This window comes from Chamaea fasciata, unplaced genomic scaffold, assembly GCF_029207755.1.
Source record: "Chamaea fasciata isolate MVZ Bird 193981 ecotype frontalis unplaced genomic scaffold, bChaFas1.0.hap1 SCAF_3, whole genome shotgun sequence".
Taxonomy (NCBI): Eukaryota; Metazoa; Chordata; class Aves; order Passeriformes; family Sylviidae; genus Chamaea; species Chamaea fasciata.
The window spans coordinates 29,263,446-29,282,175 of NW_027094088.1; the positions used below are offsets into that span (position 1 = coordinate 29,263,446).

General features: G+C 45.0%; 1 protein-coding gene across 6 annotated transcripts in view; it reads right to left on the minus strand.

The window, feature by feature from the left end:
* Nucleotides 1-18,730, minus strand: part of LOC136286649 (uncharacterized) — a 105,883-nt gene that overhangs the window by 60,907 nt on the left and 26,246 nt on the right. The window contains exon 4 of one of the 6 annotated variants that reach the window (XM_066178453.1): nt 1,328-1,378. The exons of 3 other annotated variants lie outside the window; for them this stretch is intronic. In XM_066178453.1, coding sequence (XP_066034550.1) covers nt 1,328-1,378 — 51 coding nt within the window. Of the gene's footprint in view, nt 1-1,327; nt 1,382-4,992; nt 5,063-18,730 lie in introns of those variants that run through there. 2 more of the 6 variants (XM_066178452.1, XM_066178457.1) reach the window with 2 other exon arrangements.

The following is an 18,730-nucleotide window of genomic DNA, read 5'->3' on the forward strand; positions in this document are numbered from 1 at the left end:
TTGCTTGTGTATCACAAACATGGAGGATCATGTGGGCTGAAGTACAGCTGCCTTGGTGACAACATGCAAGATCACAAACAAACAGAATCCCAGAATGTCTTGGGTTGGAAGGGACCTTCAAGATCATCTAGTTTGAACGCTCCTGCCATCAGAAGGACATCTACTAGACCAAGTCGCTCAGAAGCACAATTAGTCTTCCAGGGATAGGGCAGCCACAACTTCTCTGGGCAATCTATTCCAGTGCATCTATCATCTTCACTGTAAAGAATTTCTTCACAAAATCTCATGTAAATCTACTGCCCTTCAGCTTTAAGCCATTCCCCCCCCCCCCTTGTGCTATCACTACATGCCCCTGTGTAAAGACCCTCTCCAGGTTCCTCATAGCCCCCTTTAGGTACTGGAAGGTGATAGAAGGTCTCCTAGGAGCCTTTTCTTCTCCAGGCAGAGCAACCCCTGCTTTCACAGCCTGTCTTCATGGGGAAAGTGCTCCAGTCCTCTTAACAATTTTATAGCCCTCCTCTGGACATGCTCAAACAGTTACATGTCTTTCTTCCATCAGGGACTCCAGAGCTGGACGCAGGACTGCAGGTGGGGTCTCACCAGAGCAGGGTCGAGGGGGGAAATCACCTCCTTCAACCTACTTGTCACATTTCTCTTTGATTCAGCCCAGGATAAATACAGCACTGACCAAAAGAAAGACAAGGTACCCACAAAGGAAGCAGGGATTGGCTGATGAGTGCAGGAATGCACTGCTGAAGACAACTCTGAGGTGCAGGCAACAAAATCTACAAGTATAAGACTTGAGTACATCTATAGAGGATGCAGGCTGTCAGGCATGGAGAGGCTCAGGACACTGCAGCTTCATCCCAGCTAAAAAGTCATCCAAGCAATGTAGCTCTTATCACCCAGTCCCATATCCCATCTGGCTCTGCCAACACCAGTGTATTATGCAGGTACAGTCCGTTTTCCCCAGTGACCTACCAGACCTCTCACCCCTACCAAACACACTTGGTCAAGAAAGATCCAAATGACACCCTCCCAGACAGCTATGCTGTGTGAGCTCATAGCAGGGGATGTAGACTTTTACACCAAGGAAGCTTTGAAATCACAGTCTCCAAAATGGAAAAGACAATATATTAGCCTTGTCAGCATCTAACCTAAATTGCAACTACATTCTATACTCCACACTAGCAACTTCTGTTATGCAGCTGATCAACCCACAGGAAATCTCCAGAAATCATCTTCTGGACATAGATGTTCAGTGAGAATCACCACATTAGGTATATGTGGAAAGATGAAGGAACTGCACCAGCAAAGGGCAACTTACACGAATTTTAATTACTCTAGTCTTCGCTCCACAATTCTTCTTGAGCAGCATCTTCTGAAAGAGAAGTAGAATCCGGGGATTAGTAGAAATAGCATGAACAAACAGAAAGAGGGATATTGTAAGGAGTCCCTTTTAATCAACACTTCATTAAAACAAGATGGATGGTCAAGTGAGATATGAAAGATTAAGAATTACCAAAGGTGGCCAGCAAGTAATCAACCTAATTTGAGACTGTCTCACGCAGCCTGCACAGAGTCCTCAGAGTGGCTGATACCCTGGGTTTTGAAAGGACATACAAGAAATTTCACATGGAAAGAGACAGAACAACTGCCTGAAAGGAAGTTTCTTCTTAATTTCCCTCAATTAGTGGTTAGACTGTGCCCTGAAGCAGGTGAATTTTCCAAAGGAAAAAATGGTCTATTTCATGGAAATGTGGATGTTCCCATCATTTAACAGATGTTTCCACTGTGCCTATTTATTTAGAATTTTTTTAAAAAATCAAGGTAAAAGCACCTGCCTGCAGTTCTAAATCTCTGCCATATATAGCAAGAGTTATTAAAGTTGTCATAATATGAACCACACAACTTAGCAAACAGGATATACTTGAACCAGCAATTATTCTGGGAAATTACAGAAATAAATGAGTGAGTTGAAGTTCTATCCTAGTTTTGAGACAGTGTTTTGAAAGCTGACAAGTAAATAAAAACATTCTTACCCCTCAAGAAGTTGTCACAAAACAACTCCCAAGTGGAAAACAAGGCTTCAACAGAACAGTTCTTTCATTTAAAGAAATATTTCAACTACATTTTCATACTGAAAAACCTGTTAAGGGAAGCATGTCAGGAAGAATCTTCTCCATCAGCTTTTGGAAGAAAAAAAATATTTTCCTAGCTTCTGTTTTTTAACACTTCTCTAGTTGGAAAGCTGTGTGAAGTATGGGAAAACACTCCCCACACACATGCTTTCACAAAGCAACTGAAGCATTTTTCAGATGAAGTTCTTAAAGGCTGTAGAAAAACATCCCACCATTTTACCAATAAGAGTGGTAAAAAGTGAGACTTTTCCATTTTCTGTCTTTGTTTGTTATCCTTCTGCTTTCTCTAGCACAAGGAACACAGTGCAGGGAGGCTTGGAAACTCAAAAAGCTTAAAAAGTCCAAAACATACAAACAACTTCTAAAAAAATTCAGAAGAAAAAGCACCACCCCAAAATTAAAGTCAGTGCTTGGGTGAAAGTATTTATTACTTTTCCAGTAGAAAGTACCGCTGGGAGGTGGGAAGAAGTGCCATTCCTCCACCGCCCTCTGCCACTCTACATCCCATAAGCACGTCTTTGCAGTCCCAATCCACATTACTGCCCAAAACTTGGAGAGGGAGTTAGAGATCCACCCAGCATTTCTACGCACATCAGCCTCTTTGATCTAAAATCCAGAACTTGGCACAGTCACATCCCACTTTGAAATTTTCACATAAATAGTTTGGGGCTCAAGGACAGTGTATTTCACTATCCAGCCACGCATGGGGAAGAAGGGAGGTGATGCAAGGATTTTGACCTTTTTCTGTTAAGCCTTTCACAGGTGAATCCTACTGCTGTCTCATTATTCAAAGGACTCAACAGTAGCCATGCCTGACTGCTCTGGTTCCAGGTCTGACCTGGCAGCACAGCTCCAAGGTTTCTAACCCAAAAGGACCCAAACAAGGTCTTTGCACAAACCAGGCAGGAAACAAAGGGAACTGCTGAACTGAACTAGCCCAGCCCACAGCTGTCCAAGTGATTCTGGGAATTCCTATAAAGTATCACAGGATTCAGCTCCAGCCAGGCTGCAAGGCAGCCACAGTTTAAGGCTGGTGTTTACTGTGAGGTCACTGCCTTTCTTAAGGCCCCCATAACCACACAGTGAAAAAGAGAGAAGGAAGAAGTCTTTGGTAGGACTGACAAAACCCAGGGGGAAAGGAAGGGCAAAGTGAGGAGCTGTGAGGTATTGCAAAGTTTTGGTCTTTCCTTAAGTTCTTCTTCCAGCTGCTGTGAAATGTTGACTAGTGGTATGAGGAAGGGTAGGTTAGATAGCTCAAGGCACAAGCCCAGTGGTGGGATAAAATGTGCAAGACAACTTCGGGTTTAGCAATGAAACTGAGAATCAGGACTTGTGATTTTGAGCCCCATCCTTTAGGGGAAGAATGCTGTTAGAGCAGAACATACCCTGCTGCATCCCATATGACTACAAGCTTTTTGACATTGGGTGAGACCCACAGATTTCCCAGGCTACTGCAAAGCTGAGCTTTATGGTGGTACTTGGCTGAACCCCCAGGATGAAGTGAGGCTGTGACACAAAATTCTGTATTGCCTCAGCAGTGCCACTGAATCCTCTGCTGAAAGGGGAAAAACAGAGCTCTGTTGGCCAAGGAGCAAGTACAACACCTTCCATTAGAGTCCAGTGGGATGAAATGCCTAGCATGGTCACACCCACAGGACCCCAATGACTCCATCAGGGTACAACAAAAGACATTTCCCAACTAAAATCAGCAGAGGCAGCAAGATATTTACCCATCCTGGCCTTATATTAAAACATATAGGGAGGACCAACAGAGACAGAAGGTACAAGGTGACACCAAAGAGTGAATGAAAGGTTTGAAGCCTGCAGGTAGATGGACAACTAGCCAGACTCTTCCGAGAGAAATTCAAGTGCTCAGCTGTATCCCAAGTCCTACTCTTCTGTTAGAAAATAGAAGTGTTCTTTTAGTGATGCTGTTGTGATAAGCTTTAATTATATGAGAATCTTACTACTAGTGTTACACTACTACTACAGTTTGCAAAGGTTTCACTGTGCAGCAAGAGCAAGATACCTTACATAACAACTTTTGTTCCTCTTGTGTTTCCTCTTTGTTCCTGGCACTTCTCTTGATAGACTTAGTAGAAAAATAAAAACATGACATCCCTTCATCCACAGGCTGTTAAACTGGAGCATAAACCTCAGCATATGAAGCTCCCTGGAACTGCTAGGTTGTCTTATTTCCGCTTAGACTAAAAGCAGAGAAAGACCACTTGTGTCGCACTCTTACAGCTTCCAGATCCCACATCATAGTAAGATCCGAAACAGGGAGAGGGAAAGAGAGCAAGCCAGCCACGCGATCCTGCAGCTGAGAATGAATACATGGAAGGCAAGTTATCAAACATTTTTCTATTTAATCAAATTGCTTCCACCTCACTTGCAGCCACGTGCTTTCTGCACCCAGCACAGTAGAGCCATGTTTTACAAAAAGTAAGTCAAGCCATCTTTGAATGGTTTTCCATCCCTCAGTCTCCCCTTTTCTTGCCAAACATGAGTGCAGACTTTCGGACAGGGAAGCTAAAATACAGCGCTGCCTAGCAACAGCCAGGGACTTTCCATGGCAGCCTCTCCTCATCCTCCCTCTGGAGACCTCCACGTCACAAGCCAACCATGAGATGCAGCAACTCATTAACTTCTATTTACACAGATACAAGGCAGAGCTGAAATAACATTTATTTGGCTACATGACTTGCAGTAGCCTAAAGCAGGGGAAACAGCCTGTAAGAAAGGTCGTGGGATCATTCTTAACTACTACACCAATGTGAAAGTGCAGTTTTATATCCCCAAGCTATTTTCTGGGAGTTTTGACAACGAGCAGAGCAGAGATTTGTCAAAGGTCGTGGAGGATATTAGTAGCAGCACTGAGAATAAAACCATAGGGTATGGTTTCCAAAACTTTCTTCCACCTGCAGAAAATGAAATGGAAGAAGAAGAGACAATGTCCCTATTTCAATTAAAAAGTCTTTCCCGCTGGTCTCTGACAGAATTGCTGACATCAGAGCTGAAAAATACAGCTTGGGAGCACTTTTATTTGCATGAAGGGCAGTTTATTTTGCTATCTACTGTAACTTCTACCAAAAGGAGGAAATGACATGACAAAAGGAAATATTAAAGCCTTTTTGAGGACACAGGAGTTATGCCTTGCTCTAAAAGTAAAGCTGAATTGAAATGCTTTAGGGTTAACCCTCCAGAAAGCAGCAGAATCAGTTTAGCCCAAGAACCCACCCACCAATCTCACCTACTGCTCACAACACAGAGACTCTCTCAGTCCTGAGCCTGGATTCAAAAGAAAGTTGCAGGGACTGGAAATAACAGTGCCACATATTCACCAAATGAAATGTGGTAATGAACCCCTGATCTGCCACATGTGTGGCTTTGCTGGACATCAGTGCCACATCAAAATAGCCCCATTAGAGCAGAGATGAGCCACCAGCCCTGTTTCTCTTGGAGCCCAGCTCTCCTGTCCAGCCTTGCCTCAGAAAATACCTCCAACTGCTTAAGCAGCAGTGCTCCAAGTCCTCCAACACTGACTTGAGCAGCTCTGAACAACCCAGAAGGAAATGGTGAATGCCTGCACTTGCTTATGCACAAAAGCTACCACAGAACTATTCTCTGCAAACTACACCACCCAAATGACCGTAATATATATTAACAATCAAAATACAGGCATTCTTGATGCAACATCACTCTAGGAATAGTGATATCCCCAAGATGACTGGATTTATGTCACACTGCCACAACAGTTCAAAACTAAGTAATTTAAAAACTCTGCCAATACAAAGACAGGCATCACAACTTAATTTTCAAATGTTTAAGAGCTTGAACAGTGCAAAATATTTTACATTAACAGATATTAATGAGCACTTTTCATCTTATGCCTGCTTTTTATATACACATTTCTGGTTTTAGAACAGTTTCATTTTCACTACCTCCACAAGACAAAGCAACAAAGTCCGTTAGTGTTGGGGGGGGGGGGGGGTGTTAATTGCTATTATTTATTTAATCTTATTATCTGGTCACAGTTTTAAACTTAGGAGCCTATCCAGAGCTGGATGCAGTTTAACTACTAACAGTTTTCTCAGACTAGTTTAGTTGATTTCAAGCAAGAGTGCACAGGTACTCTCAATTTCTCAACATAACTCATCATTTAATGACACACTTCATCAAATGCTACGTACTGATATACAATCAGCTTGTTACAATTTAAGAATGTTGCGGGGATTTTCACTTGCTTAAGGAAAGATAAGTCAAAATATTTTAAAAATCTGTATTCAATAACTGTGCTTTAATTTTACTCAAAGATCAGACTTTCCAAAGAACATCAAGGAGGCCAGAAGTCTGCCTTTCTTTAGTTTGGCCCATGACCCTCCACAGGACAAGGGCACTTTAAAGGTATGGACATTTCTTGTTGACATCTTAAGGCTCTTGACAGGATACAAAGTTTAAATAGTCCAAATTTTCAGAAAAAGCCTCCTCAGCTCCATAAGCCCTGTTTTATTTCTATGCTGTTGATCCTACAAGCCAGCTTCCCAGTTGTCCAGAGTCTTCTAGGAACAAGAAGGCAGACCAGGCTTGAATAGATAGCACAGAAACAGAGAAACAGCCTGATGATGTTGCTTGCTTTGTCAAAAAAAAAAAAAAAAAAAAAAAACACGAAAGAAGAAACAGTACCGTGTGAGGAGAAATTGCGCTCTAAGTCACAGCAAAGGGCTGGTGAAAAGGGAAAAACCATGCCCAGTGATGCAATGTGCAAAGAGAAAATTGCCTCACAGCAAGGCAAGGAGGCAGTTCCATGGCCCATTAAGCAGAGGACTGAAGGGGCCCCAGTAAGACACATCTTGGGACAGCAAGGTGAAGCGGATGCTGGTGCAGAGGCAATGCCTACATGTGAGCTCCAGCCTGATGCCAATCCCATTTCACACAGTGAGCCAGCCAGGGAAGCACAGCCCTATGGCCCTCCTCCCCTGGGAAGGCATTTCAGAGCCAAGAGCCTGCTCTAACAGCCCTCAGAGACAGGTTTGGGCCAGGAGGAACAGCTCTGCCCAGCAGCCAGCTGCTGATGAAAGCCTGTCCATGCAGCACCGCTGGGGCAGGGAAAGCTGCAGAGGGTTAAGGCACAGGGCAGGGGTGCAGCTGCAGCACAGAGGGCAGTTGAGGTCAGGGTGCGGCACAAAGTGGCCTTTGTGCAGCACACTGTGGCTGCAGGCTTCTGCTTGACCAGGTCCCACCTCTGTCCCACGGCGTGGCACTGTCACAGCACAGGGGCCGCAGGGGTGGGGCCCACAGCTGCTGCCCACCGGAGCAGGGAGGCACATGCAGGCAAACCAGCAGCAGCCTCACGCTCCTGATGAAGCGGAGCAAACCAGCAAGGTCCTTTTTAGAGCACAGGCTGAATTAAAGGAGTGGGATCAGTTACCCCCAAAGGCACTGCTTACACAGGCCAGATGTGGAACCCCAGCACAGCCCCAGACACAGCTCAGCAGCAAGGCTGACATTTTCAGTGTTTTCCCAACCCAACAGCTCCGTGCACCTTCAGGCTTAAACACCACAGCCAGTGTCCTCTGCTTTTGAGAAATCCTCCACCCAGGAGAACAGTGCTTCATGCCAACATAGCAGGCCGCAAGGGAGCAGGGCCATGGTTCCTGTCCTTTCACCAGCGCAGCGATGGGTTTTCTACAAGGAGCAAAGCCAGGTCTGCCATCCCAATAAGTTTAGGAGAATAACAAGGGGGAAAAAATTAAAACTAATTTGTAGGTTGATTTTGGACTGGGTTTTTAATTCCTTGGCACTGAGAAGCGCTGTTAGGACACAGGCACCACCTCTTAGCCCTGCAGTACAAAAACTGCACAGAAAACAAAGTAAGTCACAGGCTCCTCCTTACTGCTTTTAAGCTGAAGCAACTCCAGCTGACACCAACCCCCACCCAGGCTCAGGCTCTCAGGCACACATGACTTAAATTGGCAGACAAACCAGGGGGCCAAGCTCTCCCAGCAGGCACCTGAGGGTACTCTGCATTTGCACCACCAGGGATGCCCTGTGTCAGGGGATCACCCACTGCCTGGGCCCAGGGGTGCAAAGCCACTATCCAGTGCACCTGTGTACCAGACACAGACAAGCTCCCTGCTCAGCCTCTGAAACAGCACAGCAACTGGAGGCTATAGTTCAGCTATAGCTTTAAATTACAATTATCATCAGTCACAGTCTCCAGACTTCTCCATCAGAAGTTTAACAGCCCCACAGCATTTAAAATAAAGGCCAACTCAAATGGCTTGGCCAAGAGTCTCCTCCTACAAAAACAAACCCCAGCATCCAAACACTAAGCTGTGGCAATACTGTGGAACATCCTGAAAAACCTCTTAACTCTTTTGAAAGTTATTTCTAGTTAATATTCAGTTGAATTAGTCATTCATGCTTTTTTTGCCACATTTATCCTCAGCCCATCTGAAGTTCCTTCAAAACATCAACACATTTGATCTCTTAACATGGTCATAAAGGGCTCCCATCTCTACCAAGATGGGAGTCCCAGTTATCCAGGCAGCACCTCTGCCAGCAATGGCCAAAAATCCACAGCCTCCATACAGTGCAAACACTGACAGCTTAGGGCATCTGGACAAAGCAGCAGAGGAAATGCTGATTATTATGTGATCATTGAGAACAAATTCAAATTTTAAAAAAAGCCAGGCAAAGCCTTACAAAAAAAAGATGTACTGCAAGGGCTTGCACTCAGCTAACAGTGGACCATGAAAACGAAAACAAAGTAATTCCTGTGGTCACCAAAATCCTTTCCAACATGGTATCATTAATCACCTCATTTTATGCACTACTAGGAAGGGCTCAGCTATCACTGCTGAAGAGAAATGGGTGACAGCCTACAGCAAATACAAACAGGCAGAACAGCAAGTCAGTCTCACCAGTAACTGCTCACTAAATAAGCACAGCCCAGCTGCACCACAGTCCAGAAAGAGGATGTGCAAGTGATCACTGCAAAGTGGCACCAGGCTCCTGGGCCTGGTCAATGCCTGCTACAGAAGAGAGTGAGCTGAAGTCTGGCCAGCAAGGTCTGCCACCTGGCAGAACATCTGAATTCCCACTATCCCCAAGGCCCAGAGAACAGACTGAATTATTCAAATTACAGGCTGCTTTTTGAAGTTTTCCCTGCATATCACACTAGAGCCACAGCTAACACAAACACAGCTACCTACTCACACAGTTGTGGTCTAAGCAAACAGACTGCCTGCCTGTCTGTAGGTGAGTCTGGTTTTCTACTGCTCCTCTGTCTCTTTTGTGGCATACAGTTTCCAGATATACTCTGGACCTGTAGAGAAGCCCTGTCCCTTTAGGAACAGGTAAAACGAGCCCTATTTGCCCTGGTCCTTTTATACCAGCCCTTTGTTTGGAATCTGGTGATGGAGGAAGCGAACACTCTCTGTGGAAGATCTCTGGCTCAGCAGCCACTTTCCCTGCTGGTCTGGCAGAGTCTGAGTCTGCTGATCTGCAGGGTACATCAGATGGTTCATCTATTCACTCCATGCCAACCCCAAATCCCTCACTGAGTTTTCTCTGAGGCCTGAAAAAAAACGCAAAGCTCCATTTGTGCAGGAAATAGACCTGACCAAAAACTCCAGCACCTGTGGAGTAACAAAAATGTAAAGAAAGGGCAGGATTCATTAATTCCCCATCACTCATCTGCACATGCCAAAGCTACCAAAGTTCAAATGTTGGGCTTGCCCCTCCTCCTCATTAGAGTCTGGGAAAGGAGGAAGGGACTGGGGGTCTAGTTTCACAGCTGGCAGGCATGGTGGCAGCTCCAGAGAAAAAGCTTACAAAGCTTTTAATTCAGGGCGGCCAACATGACTGCTTCCTTCCCGGCCTTGGCTCCAAAGTTGTCCACAGGGAATGTCCAGTCTAGTCTAACATATCATCTGATGTCTCTATAGTTTATCTCACTTCTAACTGAGGCCTTGGCTTAGACATGATTCCAAAGCCCTCCCTCCCCACAGACTTTTTGCTTTAGGCACAGCTAGAGCAGAAGGCACACTGCCTCCTGCAGCTTCATCCCATTCCCCTCATCACTGTCGCTGCAGCACATGGGACATGGCAGTGCTGGGGGACTTGAAACAAGCAGCCACCCTTTGCTGTTTAAATGCTGTCCCCAAGTGCCCCAAGAAGGGGTTTAAGACACGAACACAGGAGAGGCAACAGAGTAAACACAGTTCCCCTTTAAGCAGGGAGATACAGAGAGAGCTCTGAAAAATCACACAGCTGTATATCCTGGGAAAGAAGAAGAAAAATACTAAAATCACTGAAAGGTACTAACTCTTGTCAGCTGTGACATTACAGGGACATGGAGAGGAAGAGAATCCACAGATGACTGCTCCAAACCCAGAGGACACAGGGACAAAAATGTGTGCCTTTGCACTATCCTTGAGCAACTGAAAAAACTACAAGACATTCCAAATGCTCTGTGCATGCCACAGGGCCTTGTGCACACCAGCCACAAAGTGAACAGCCAAGCATGTGGAACACCAGATTTCCAGAAGAGACTGCATGCTCACACAGGTCTGCCACATGAAAGGATAGATGTCTGTGTGGAGGGCAAAAGGAAAAAATAGGCCAAAACAGCCAGCTCAAAATGGTTGCAAGTCTAGATTTTTAAGCCCATTTATTGCCTTGTTTTGACACAACTAGAACATTTTAGATGTTCATTTGAAGTATTTGTGCTTAAAAATAAAAATTCTTGGACTTAAATGCTTGTTTGTTAATCCAAAACTGTGCCCTAAAGCTAGCACAAGGAACTTTTCAGGAGGTATAAAACCCACACAAAATCTACATAATGCACCAGAGAAAATATCCAGTGAAGATCAGTGGGTTTCTCTGAGGAGAATCTGAAATACGTACCTTTTCATCAGATTTTTAGCCAGTGGATTGGTCTTAGTGGAGCTTCTCAAAAATAGGGCAACATGAGATATACTCATTGCACTAAATGAAGAAAGGATTTGTCAGTGGCCTGGATCTTCACAATAGGAACCTCAAAAGGTGGCTCTGAATTGCCTCCCACGCTCTCCAGCTGAGTGCAAAGGACATTACCCTGTGGGAGCCCTTGCCTTGGGTTCATCTGGTGCTGCTGGGAGCACTCGCAAGTGGAACTTTAAGCAGAAAACACATAAGGTCACATCTTCAGATGAGAACTTGGATTCATGGACAGCGGGGAAACTTTGAAAAAGCCAAATGCAGACTGACTACGTAAACAGCTTTGGAAAGCCAAAACAAGCCTGCCTTAAAGAAGCAAACATCCCAAGCCACAGGGCTTGCTTAGGCTCTGAACACAGCGCAACAGAACCCCTCTCCTCCTCCCAAGACACACACGTTTCATATCTGCACTGCCCTGCAAAACATTTGGGCATATTCTCCTTTCACATGACTATGCCTATTTGGGAAATTTCATGTGTTGGCATGAGCACATGAAAAGAAACAAATACTACATTAGAAACTGGAGACCAGAAGATGATTAGCAAACCTGAGATACCATTTTTGCCTACAAATAGACATCCATGAAATGGGAGTAGTAAAACACTAATCACCACAGAGAGAAATGATGACAAAAGCCAACTGTTCCCACATTCCTCACCCAATGGCCTCCTTGTCCCCCTGCTCCTCTTCCCCACTGAACCTCACTTACACATCAGTGACAAGGGAACATGCTGAAGCACCTAGCCAGCTAACAGGATAAAGGCCTCTTACTCTAGGGAGCTAATCCATTTATGCAGAACATAACTAATGACTGTGCTTGGAGATTGCTCTCTCATGCCCACATGCAGTAGGGCCTGCCCACATGTGCCTTGCAGCACAACACTGCACAGGACACAGCGTCTTGCTCAGGTGGTGCTTGAGTGTTGAAACTCAGAACTTGTGATGGAGTTCAACCTACCAACTTTGAAAGGGCTAGCCTAGGCCTGTACCCATGGGAACAGCTTGCAAGTATTTCAGAGGAGCCAGTATCTCCTGCCTGCTGCACTGTCCTTCCCCTTAAGCAGGCACAGAGTTCCCTTCAGCACTGCTGATCAGCACTTGGAGATTCTGATACAGTTTTGCATCCCTTCATTCACCTCCTCACAGGTGCACATGGCTTGAGATGGTATGAAGCTGGCCCAGGGAACCATCCCCAGTGCAAGAAACAGTACAACCAATTCAGCAGTGTTTCTCCCTGGACACTCCAATGAGCTGAGTAAGCTTCGGCATCTCTACTTGCCCATGGGTACCAGCAGAGGATACACATTACTCCTGCCAACTTTTTACAACTCCCCTATGTGAGGACACTGAGGCACCATCAGAGCCAGAAGCAGCTCACTGCCCTTTTAAACAGGTGTTAGCAGAGCCCAGCAACCCTCAGAGCTGTGCATGAAGTATTTGTAGGAGAACTGCTGCTCTCAAGCATGCCACTCCATTGTCTGCATCAAGATCCATTTTCCAAATAGTTGGAAATAAACCATCAAAACTCAGTAGCTTCCAAGATTCATATCAGAACCTGTATAAAACATCAGTGTTCATAAGACATGCGTCAGTTCTAATGCATAAATCATATCAGTGTTTCCTCCTTTCAGCTCAGGATTTTGGTCCATCTCAGGCTTGCAAAATGGTCATGCCCTAGGACCAAGAGGGCTCCCTTCACTCTACCACACTGTAGAAGGACAAAAGTTCAGATTAGCTCATTAAAAAAGACCACAATGTCTCAAGGCTAAGTTCATTAGGATCCTCTGTGCAGAGAAAAGTTAATAATAAAAGCAAAAGTTTACACTCATTTATATGAATAGTTTTGAGGGTGTTTGAATGATTCAGATGTTGCATCTGGAAAGCAAATGAACCAGTGCCTCAGCTCAGTACAGAGTTTTATACAGGGGACTGAACAACATAGGCAAGTCTCACAGCTGCAGCAGTAGTTACAGCTGCTTTCTACCTCTAACCCTACCAGCAGCCCCACCATGAGACAGCAATCTGGCTTTTTTTCAGCTTCTTGTGGTTTACTGTTTCACTCAGCTCTAGTGAGAGTCCATAGGCTGTGTAGCACAACTGCCCTTAGTAAGAGTCTGCAAAATGCAAACGGGACGAACTAGCACAGAAAAAATGACTTTCACACTTCTTGTAGCAGTCAGGCTTGAATAGAACATTGGTGTACTTTAAAAGAAAAAAGACAAGAACGCTAGAATAGTTGTAAGTCCCCCGGCTTAGAAAATATTTTCCAAGAGCACCACTTTCAGTGCTTGTAATCGCATTCATTCCAATAACAGTAATTAGAAACTAATAGGGTTGGTTACGTTATTCAGAGAATGACAAGAAATTATATTAAGTTGAAAATTAGTTAAGAACTTGATTGGATAGCACACCAAATACAGTACTACAATGAAAATAAACATACCATGAACTCACTGTGATATTTCCACCAGAGCTCTGAACAAAGCACTGCAACTTAGATTAAGACTCACTTCAAGGTATGATCAATATACAGTCTTATCATCCAGTCAGGTACAGCATGTTCTTGTATTAGGTCTGCCTGCCTTTCTGGCACTTACAGTAAACAGCACCAGCAACAAACTTTCCTGAACAAACTCAGAGCATTCCCTGACCTATGGTGGTTCTCCCAGCTGCAAACCACATCACCTGAAACATAACAAGGAACAGGTTTACAGAAGTGAGAAAAATCAGACATCTGACTAGCTCTATTTTAAAGATATTCCTACCTATACTAGGAATTACACAGATCCACTAGATTGGAAATTTGGAAAATGATTTTTTAAAAACCGTTCCTTGTTTCTTAATCATATTAGGCCCACATACCACCATGGCAGAGCCTGTAGGATTGTTTGATGAGCCTCTGAAGACACAGGCAAGACAGGGAGTTTCTAAAGCCTTCACAGGTAGACAAATTTTTATTTTGTTTATGCTGTCAAAAAGAGCATGCTTACAATAAGATTGCAAAGTAACTTGCAAAGCATTTTAGGGTTGTATCCTTTGTACAGCGGATCAACCTGTTTTTTCCATAATCAAACACGTGAAGGTGAAATTACAGCTTGCAAGCATACGTCAGGATTTTAAAGCTCAAGCATGTTTTTGAATTAAAAATACAGTTTTTTCTAGTATAGACATGACCACAGACTTCGTTTACAATAAGTTCCTAACTCTCTAGACAAAGCTCAGTTTTGCAAATTCATTCCTATGAAAACTGCTTTGCATAAGGAGTTGAAGTCCAGCAGGAATCCAAACAGATTGTTTGCAGTAAGGAAAACCAGCAAGTTTCATAGGGTTTCTCTTAAGTGTCTTCATTTGTGTTTTATTTTCAGTTTACCTGTGGCCCTTAGGGCACCTATGTTTTTGAAGTCTTTAATTTAGGAAAAGCATTGTTACATAGATTTTTGGCTTGAAGAGGGAGGGTTTGTCTCTCCCTTATTGGGCATCATTACTTCACAACAAACTGCAGCTCAGCAAGAAGCATATCTGGGCTCACAGCTCTGGAAAAGGGGCAGGGAGTTTTACAAGGGAATCTGCTCTGATTTAACTCAGTCTCCATCTACATGAGAAGTAGAAGCCTCTATTGAGTGTCTCCTCCTAAGAGATGAGCTGTGGACCAATGCCCAAAATTCCCATTGACATCAACAGGCTGAAAGAAAGCTCAAGCAGAGCCCAGCAGTGCGGTTCTCATGTGATCCAACAATGGAGAGGTTATTCACAGCTAAGGCAGAAAATCAGAGCTAAACCCCAGCCCACGCCAAGGACAGCTGGGCTGTTGACAGCCAGGCTGGCTATTCTACCACGCCAAAGCTTGTCTCAAATACAGCATTTCCTAGAGTGTTTACTCTAGTCACAGGCTTGGCCTTAAAAGCTGAGCCAGCTCCTGCCTATTGAGCAGTTAATGGCTGCTGCGTTTTCAAGACTCAAGACATGCCCTGGACAAACTGCTTGCTCAACTGTGTGGTGACAAGCTGGAGCACAAACGCCAGGCATTAATAGTTAATCAGCACCATCACATGACTGCCCTGCTCCTGCTGTTACTGCACTCACCTACCCCTTCCCTTCTTCCTTCTCACTCATGGGCAGTGCCCCATGGGAGACTGCAGGGTGCAAAGCACACCAGTGTCACCTCTCAGACTCCAGTGCCAAGCCGTGGTGGGCAAGGAAGGTGTTCTGCTTCACAGATACAGAGCTAAGCAATGCCAGGGAAAAGCTAAGGAGAACCAAGCTCTTGTTTTCCATTCCTTGTTACCATCTCTTCTGTACAGTGCTTTGCACAAGCCTTTTAACCATCTGAATTCTAAGCAACAGCAGCCCCTGTTATCTTGTGGCTGCTGAATTCTAAGGGAATTCAACGCTTAGTGGTGGTAAAGCTGGAACAAAGAGAAAAAAAAAACCCTAATCTATCTCTACTGCTAATTTCAGTTTCTTAACCGATACAACACACTCAGAAAAGCAAGCAGAAAACTGCCACCACCATCAAATGCCCTCTGGACTATATGAGGAACAACCAGCTTGGTTCTAAATAGCCATTCACCCTCCCCAGTTTCCTCAAGCCACTTCACTGGCCCTCCAAAGAGCTAAACTGTAAGGCTCTCTCCTTTTCTGAGGTTGCTACAAGCAAAAGATACAACTTATTATGCCTGAAGGGAGATCCATTCATCCGCAGACCAAATCCAACTTGGGCAGCGACAGCATATGGTGGAGCCGCCTGCAGACTCCTTCTCCCCCCAGGCAAGGATGAGACATTTGTATCACAAGGAGCCACATGCTGAGGGAGGAGCGGGCAGGGAGAGGTATCTGGCCAACTCAATAGCCACATTGGGACCCAACCCAGGCAGCCCCTCTAGTCCAGACACATCAAGGCTGGGGGAGGTGAGGACAATCCAGCCCTACTGCAGAAGAGGAGAGCACTGTAGACAAAGTCCTGACCTTCATTCACTTCCAAGCAGCATCTCCAAGCTGGTGTTTTTGAAAAATACACACAGGTTGCAGCAAACTTTTTAATCTGTCAGGCTCTTGAGATTACTTGAGCTGAACTCAGGGACTGGGAAACAACATGCCAACACTATCCTCCTGCACGGTACTGTGTCAAAACAAGAAAGAAAATATCCTCCAGAAAACCTTATTTGAAAAGGACCTGCAGAAGTCAACACACAAGAGATAGAACAGTGATATGCTACAGGATGGCCACCCCTGGGGATCCAATCCAGCACCACTCTGACTGCTGCTCACCCCACATCTAATCGCATTTTAACCAATTGTGTTGTTGCTGTAGTTAGGAGCTCTCAGTTTTGCTGAGTGATGTTTCCAGTGGCCAGCTGGCAGCCCACCATAAAACACTGCCAATAGACATGGGAGACTGGGCTTTTCCTTCTATTAGTTCAGTAGGAACCATTCTATGTGGTGCTTTGCAAGCAAAATGCTAGAGGTCAAAACCCAAACCCTGTCCATTCACGTGCAGAGTTTCTGGCAGAAACTTTCAGGTGGAAGTGCTTTACCTCCTTCCCAACTTGCCCCTCCCAGGCTTACCTAACCATCAGAGTCAGACCAAAGAGTTCAAGTCCTACACAGCACCACCAGCATCACCCAGGACTTCTCCCCGAGTCACATCCCAAGACCACATGCCAGTGGTGCCCATATGCCCATTTGATCTCCTCTCTTTACACTGCAGCCAAAGACTCAGCTCTAGTCTAATACCTTCTTACCAGGCTTTAGAGCTTTGAGGGAAAAAAAGAAAGACAGCAGAGCTGGGAAGGCAGCCAGCAAGCCTGCCAATCTAAATGATAAGCCCTTGGCTTTAACCTCAGGCTCATAATTTTCTGCCACTTATGCCAGGTGCTATTATTGTCCCTTTGGGAATCTTAATACAACAAAAATACTCTTTCTCCACCATTCTTAACCTTCCTATTCCACAGATCTCTCCTGCCTCTCAAACTTCAGCCACATCAAATTTCCTTCCCTCATCTTCCTTTTGCTCAACCAAGCTCTCTGGTGTTCTCCACCTGACCCTGACCAAACTAACCCCTTCTGTCTTGCATGATTCACAGCAGTACCTCAAGGAACCGCACTTCAGATGTCTCAGCATATATTCTAGCTACTGGTTCACCCTCCTTTGGTAGTCCAGACAGATATATTCACTAGCATGCAAGCTTCCAGAAAAAGGCAGCAAAATTCCACAGTCACATATTCCAGGAAAAAGAGATCGATAAGTATTTCCAGACAGAGGCTCATTTGTCCATCTCTCTCTTGAACTGCTGCCCCTTTTCACGTTACAAAACCAGAACAAAAAAAAACCACACTGAGTCAAAACAAGGAAGGAAAACATCAAGGGAGAAGAACAGAAGCATTTGGCTCTAGGAATGGACAACACATTCTGTGCCAGAGCTCACACAACAGTGGAAGAGGTGCAAAGAGAGGTGTGAGCTCAGAATGAAAGTCTGCTGGCAGCACAACTGAAAGGTGAACACAGTATCAACAGATGCCATGAGGCGAGGCAGAACTGGAGTGGACTTGCACTAAAATTAATTCTGTATTTCAGCAATGCACAGAGAACACAGATCCTCGAGAAGAAGCTGTTGACATACAGGCTGTATAACTTCCAGAGGGTCTTTGCAACCTCAACCATTCTGTGGGAATGCTCTAATCTCTGGCACACTGGTTGATGCTGAGAGTTTAGGAATAGGACTGGATTATCCTGCCTGCCTTGCCTTTGGCATTTACAAGCTGGCAGCAAGACGAACTTTACTATCAGTGAGAAGACATAGTCAACTTACTTGCCTCTTTCAGGAGGAAATCATTATGCTTTCTAAGAAGCAGCTAGGCCAAGTTCTACATGGGTTACTGCTCTCTTATGTTCTGATTCATCCAGCTGCAGCTGCACACAGGCACTTCCTAATGTTTTTGCATGAATTAGATAACCATCCAGGGAACACTTAGGAGACATAGAGACGGAGGTATCAGCTGCCTGGCAGAGTCATAATCACCTCCTTGGGGCTAGGTGGAGTACTTCATGCTATTGAGGAGTTTCCCCTGCTATTGAGTCTCTCTCCACTTCCCAGACAGCACATTTTCTCCCCACCCTCCCTCTCTCCACCACTGTCAGACTATCAATGTCTGCTGTCAGCAAACTGGACATCAGTTGGCTGGCACTGAGCCAGTCTTTACAACTGAGATCAAACCACAAGAGACTATCTCCTTAGCTCCTCCAAAGATGCAAAGAACAAGACATCTGTACCAAGCCCCACTCAAATGGTACATGCCTAGAGTCCCAGAGCCTCCCACCATGGAACTACATCCTTGCAGGACAGGAGACCAGACAATGTCATTGATCATATTCAGCCCCAAATTTCCTTATGCTAGGACTGCCTTGCAGCAGCCACACGTGGCATTTGTTTGCTGGCCACTTCAGTGCCAAACACTGTAAGGGTCAAGATAGACAGGCACTTCTGTGCTGGAAGAACATCTGCTGCAGCATATTTCTGGGGGTGAAAAATTGAAGCAAAATTGCAGGAGGTTACCAGAAGCAGAATTTCTCATTCTGCACTGATGCAATCAGTTTCTGCAACACT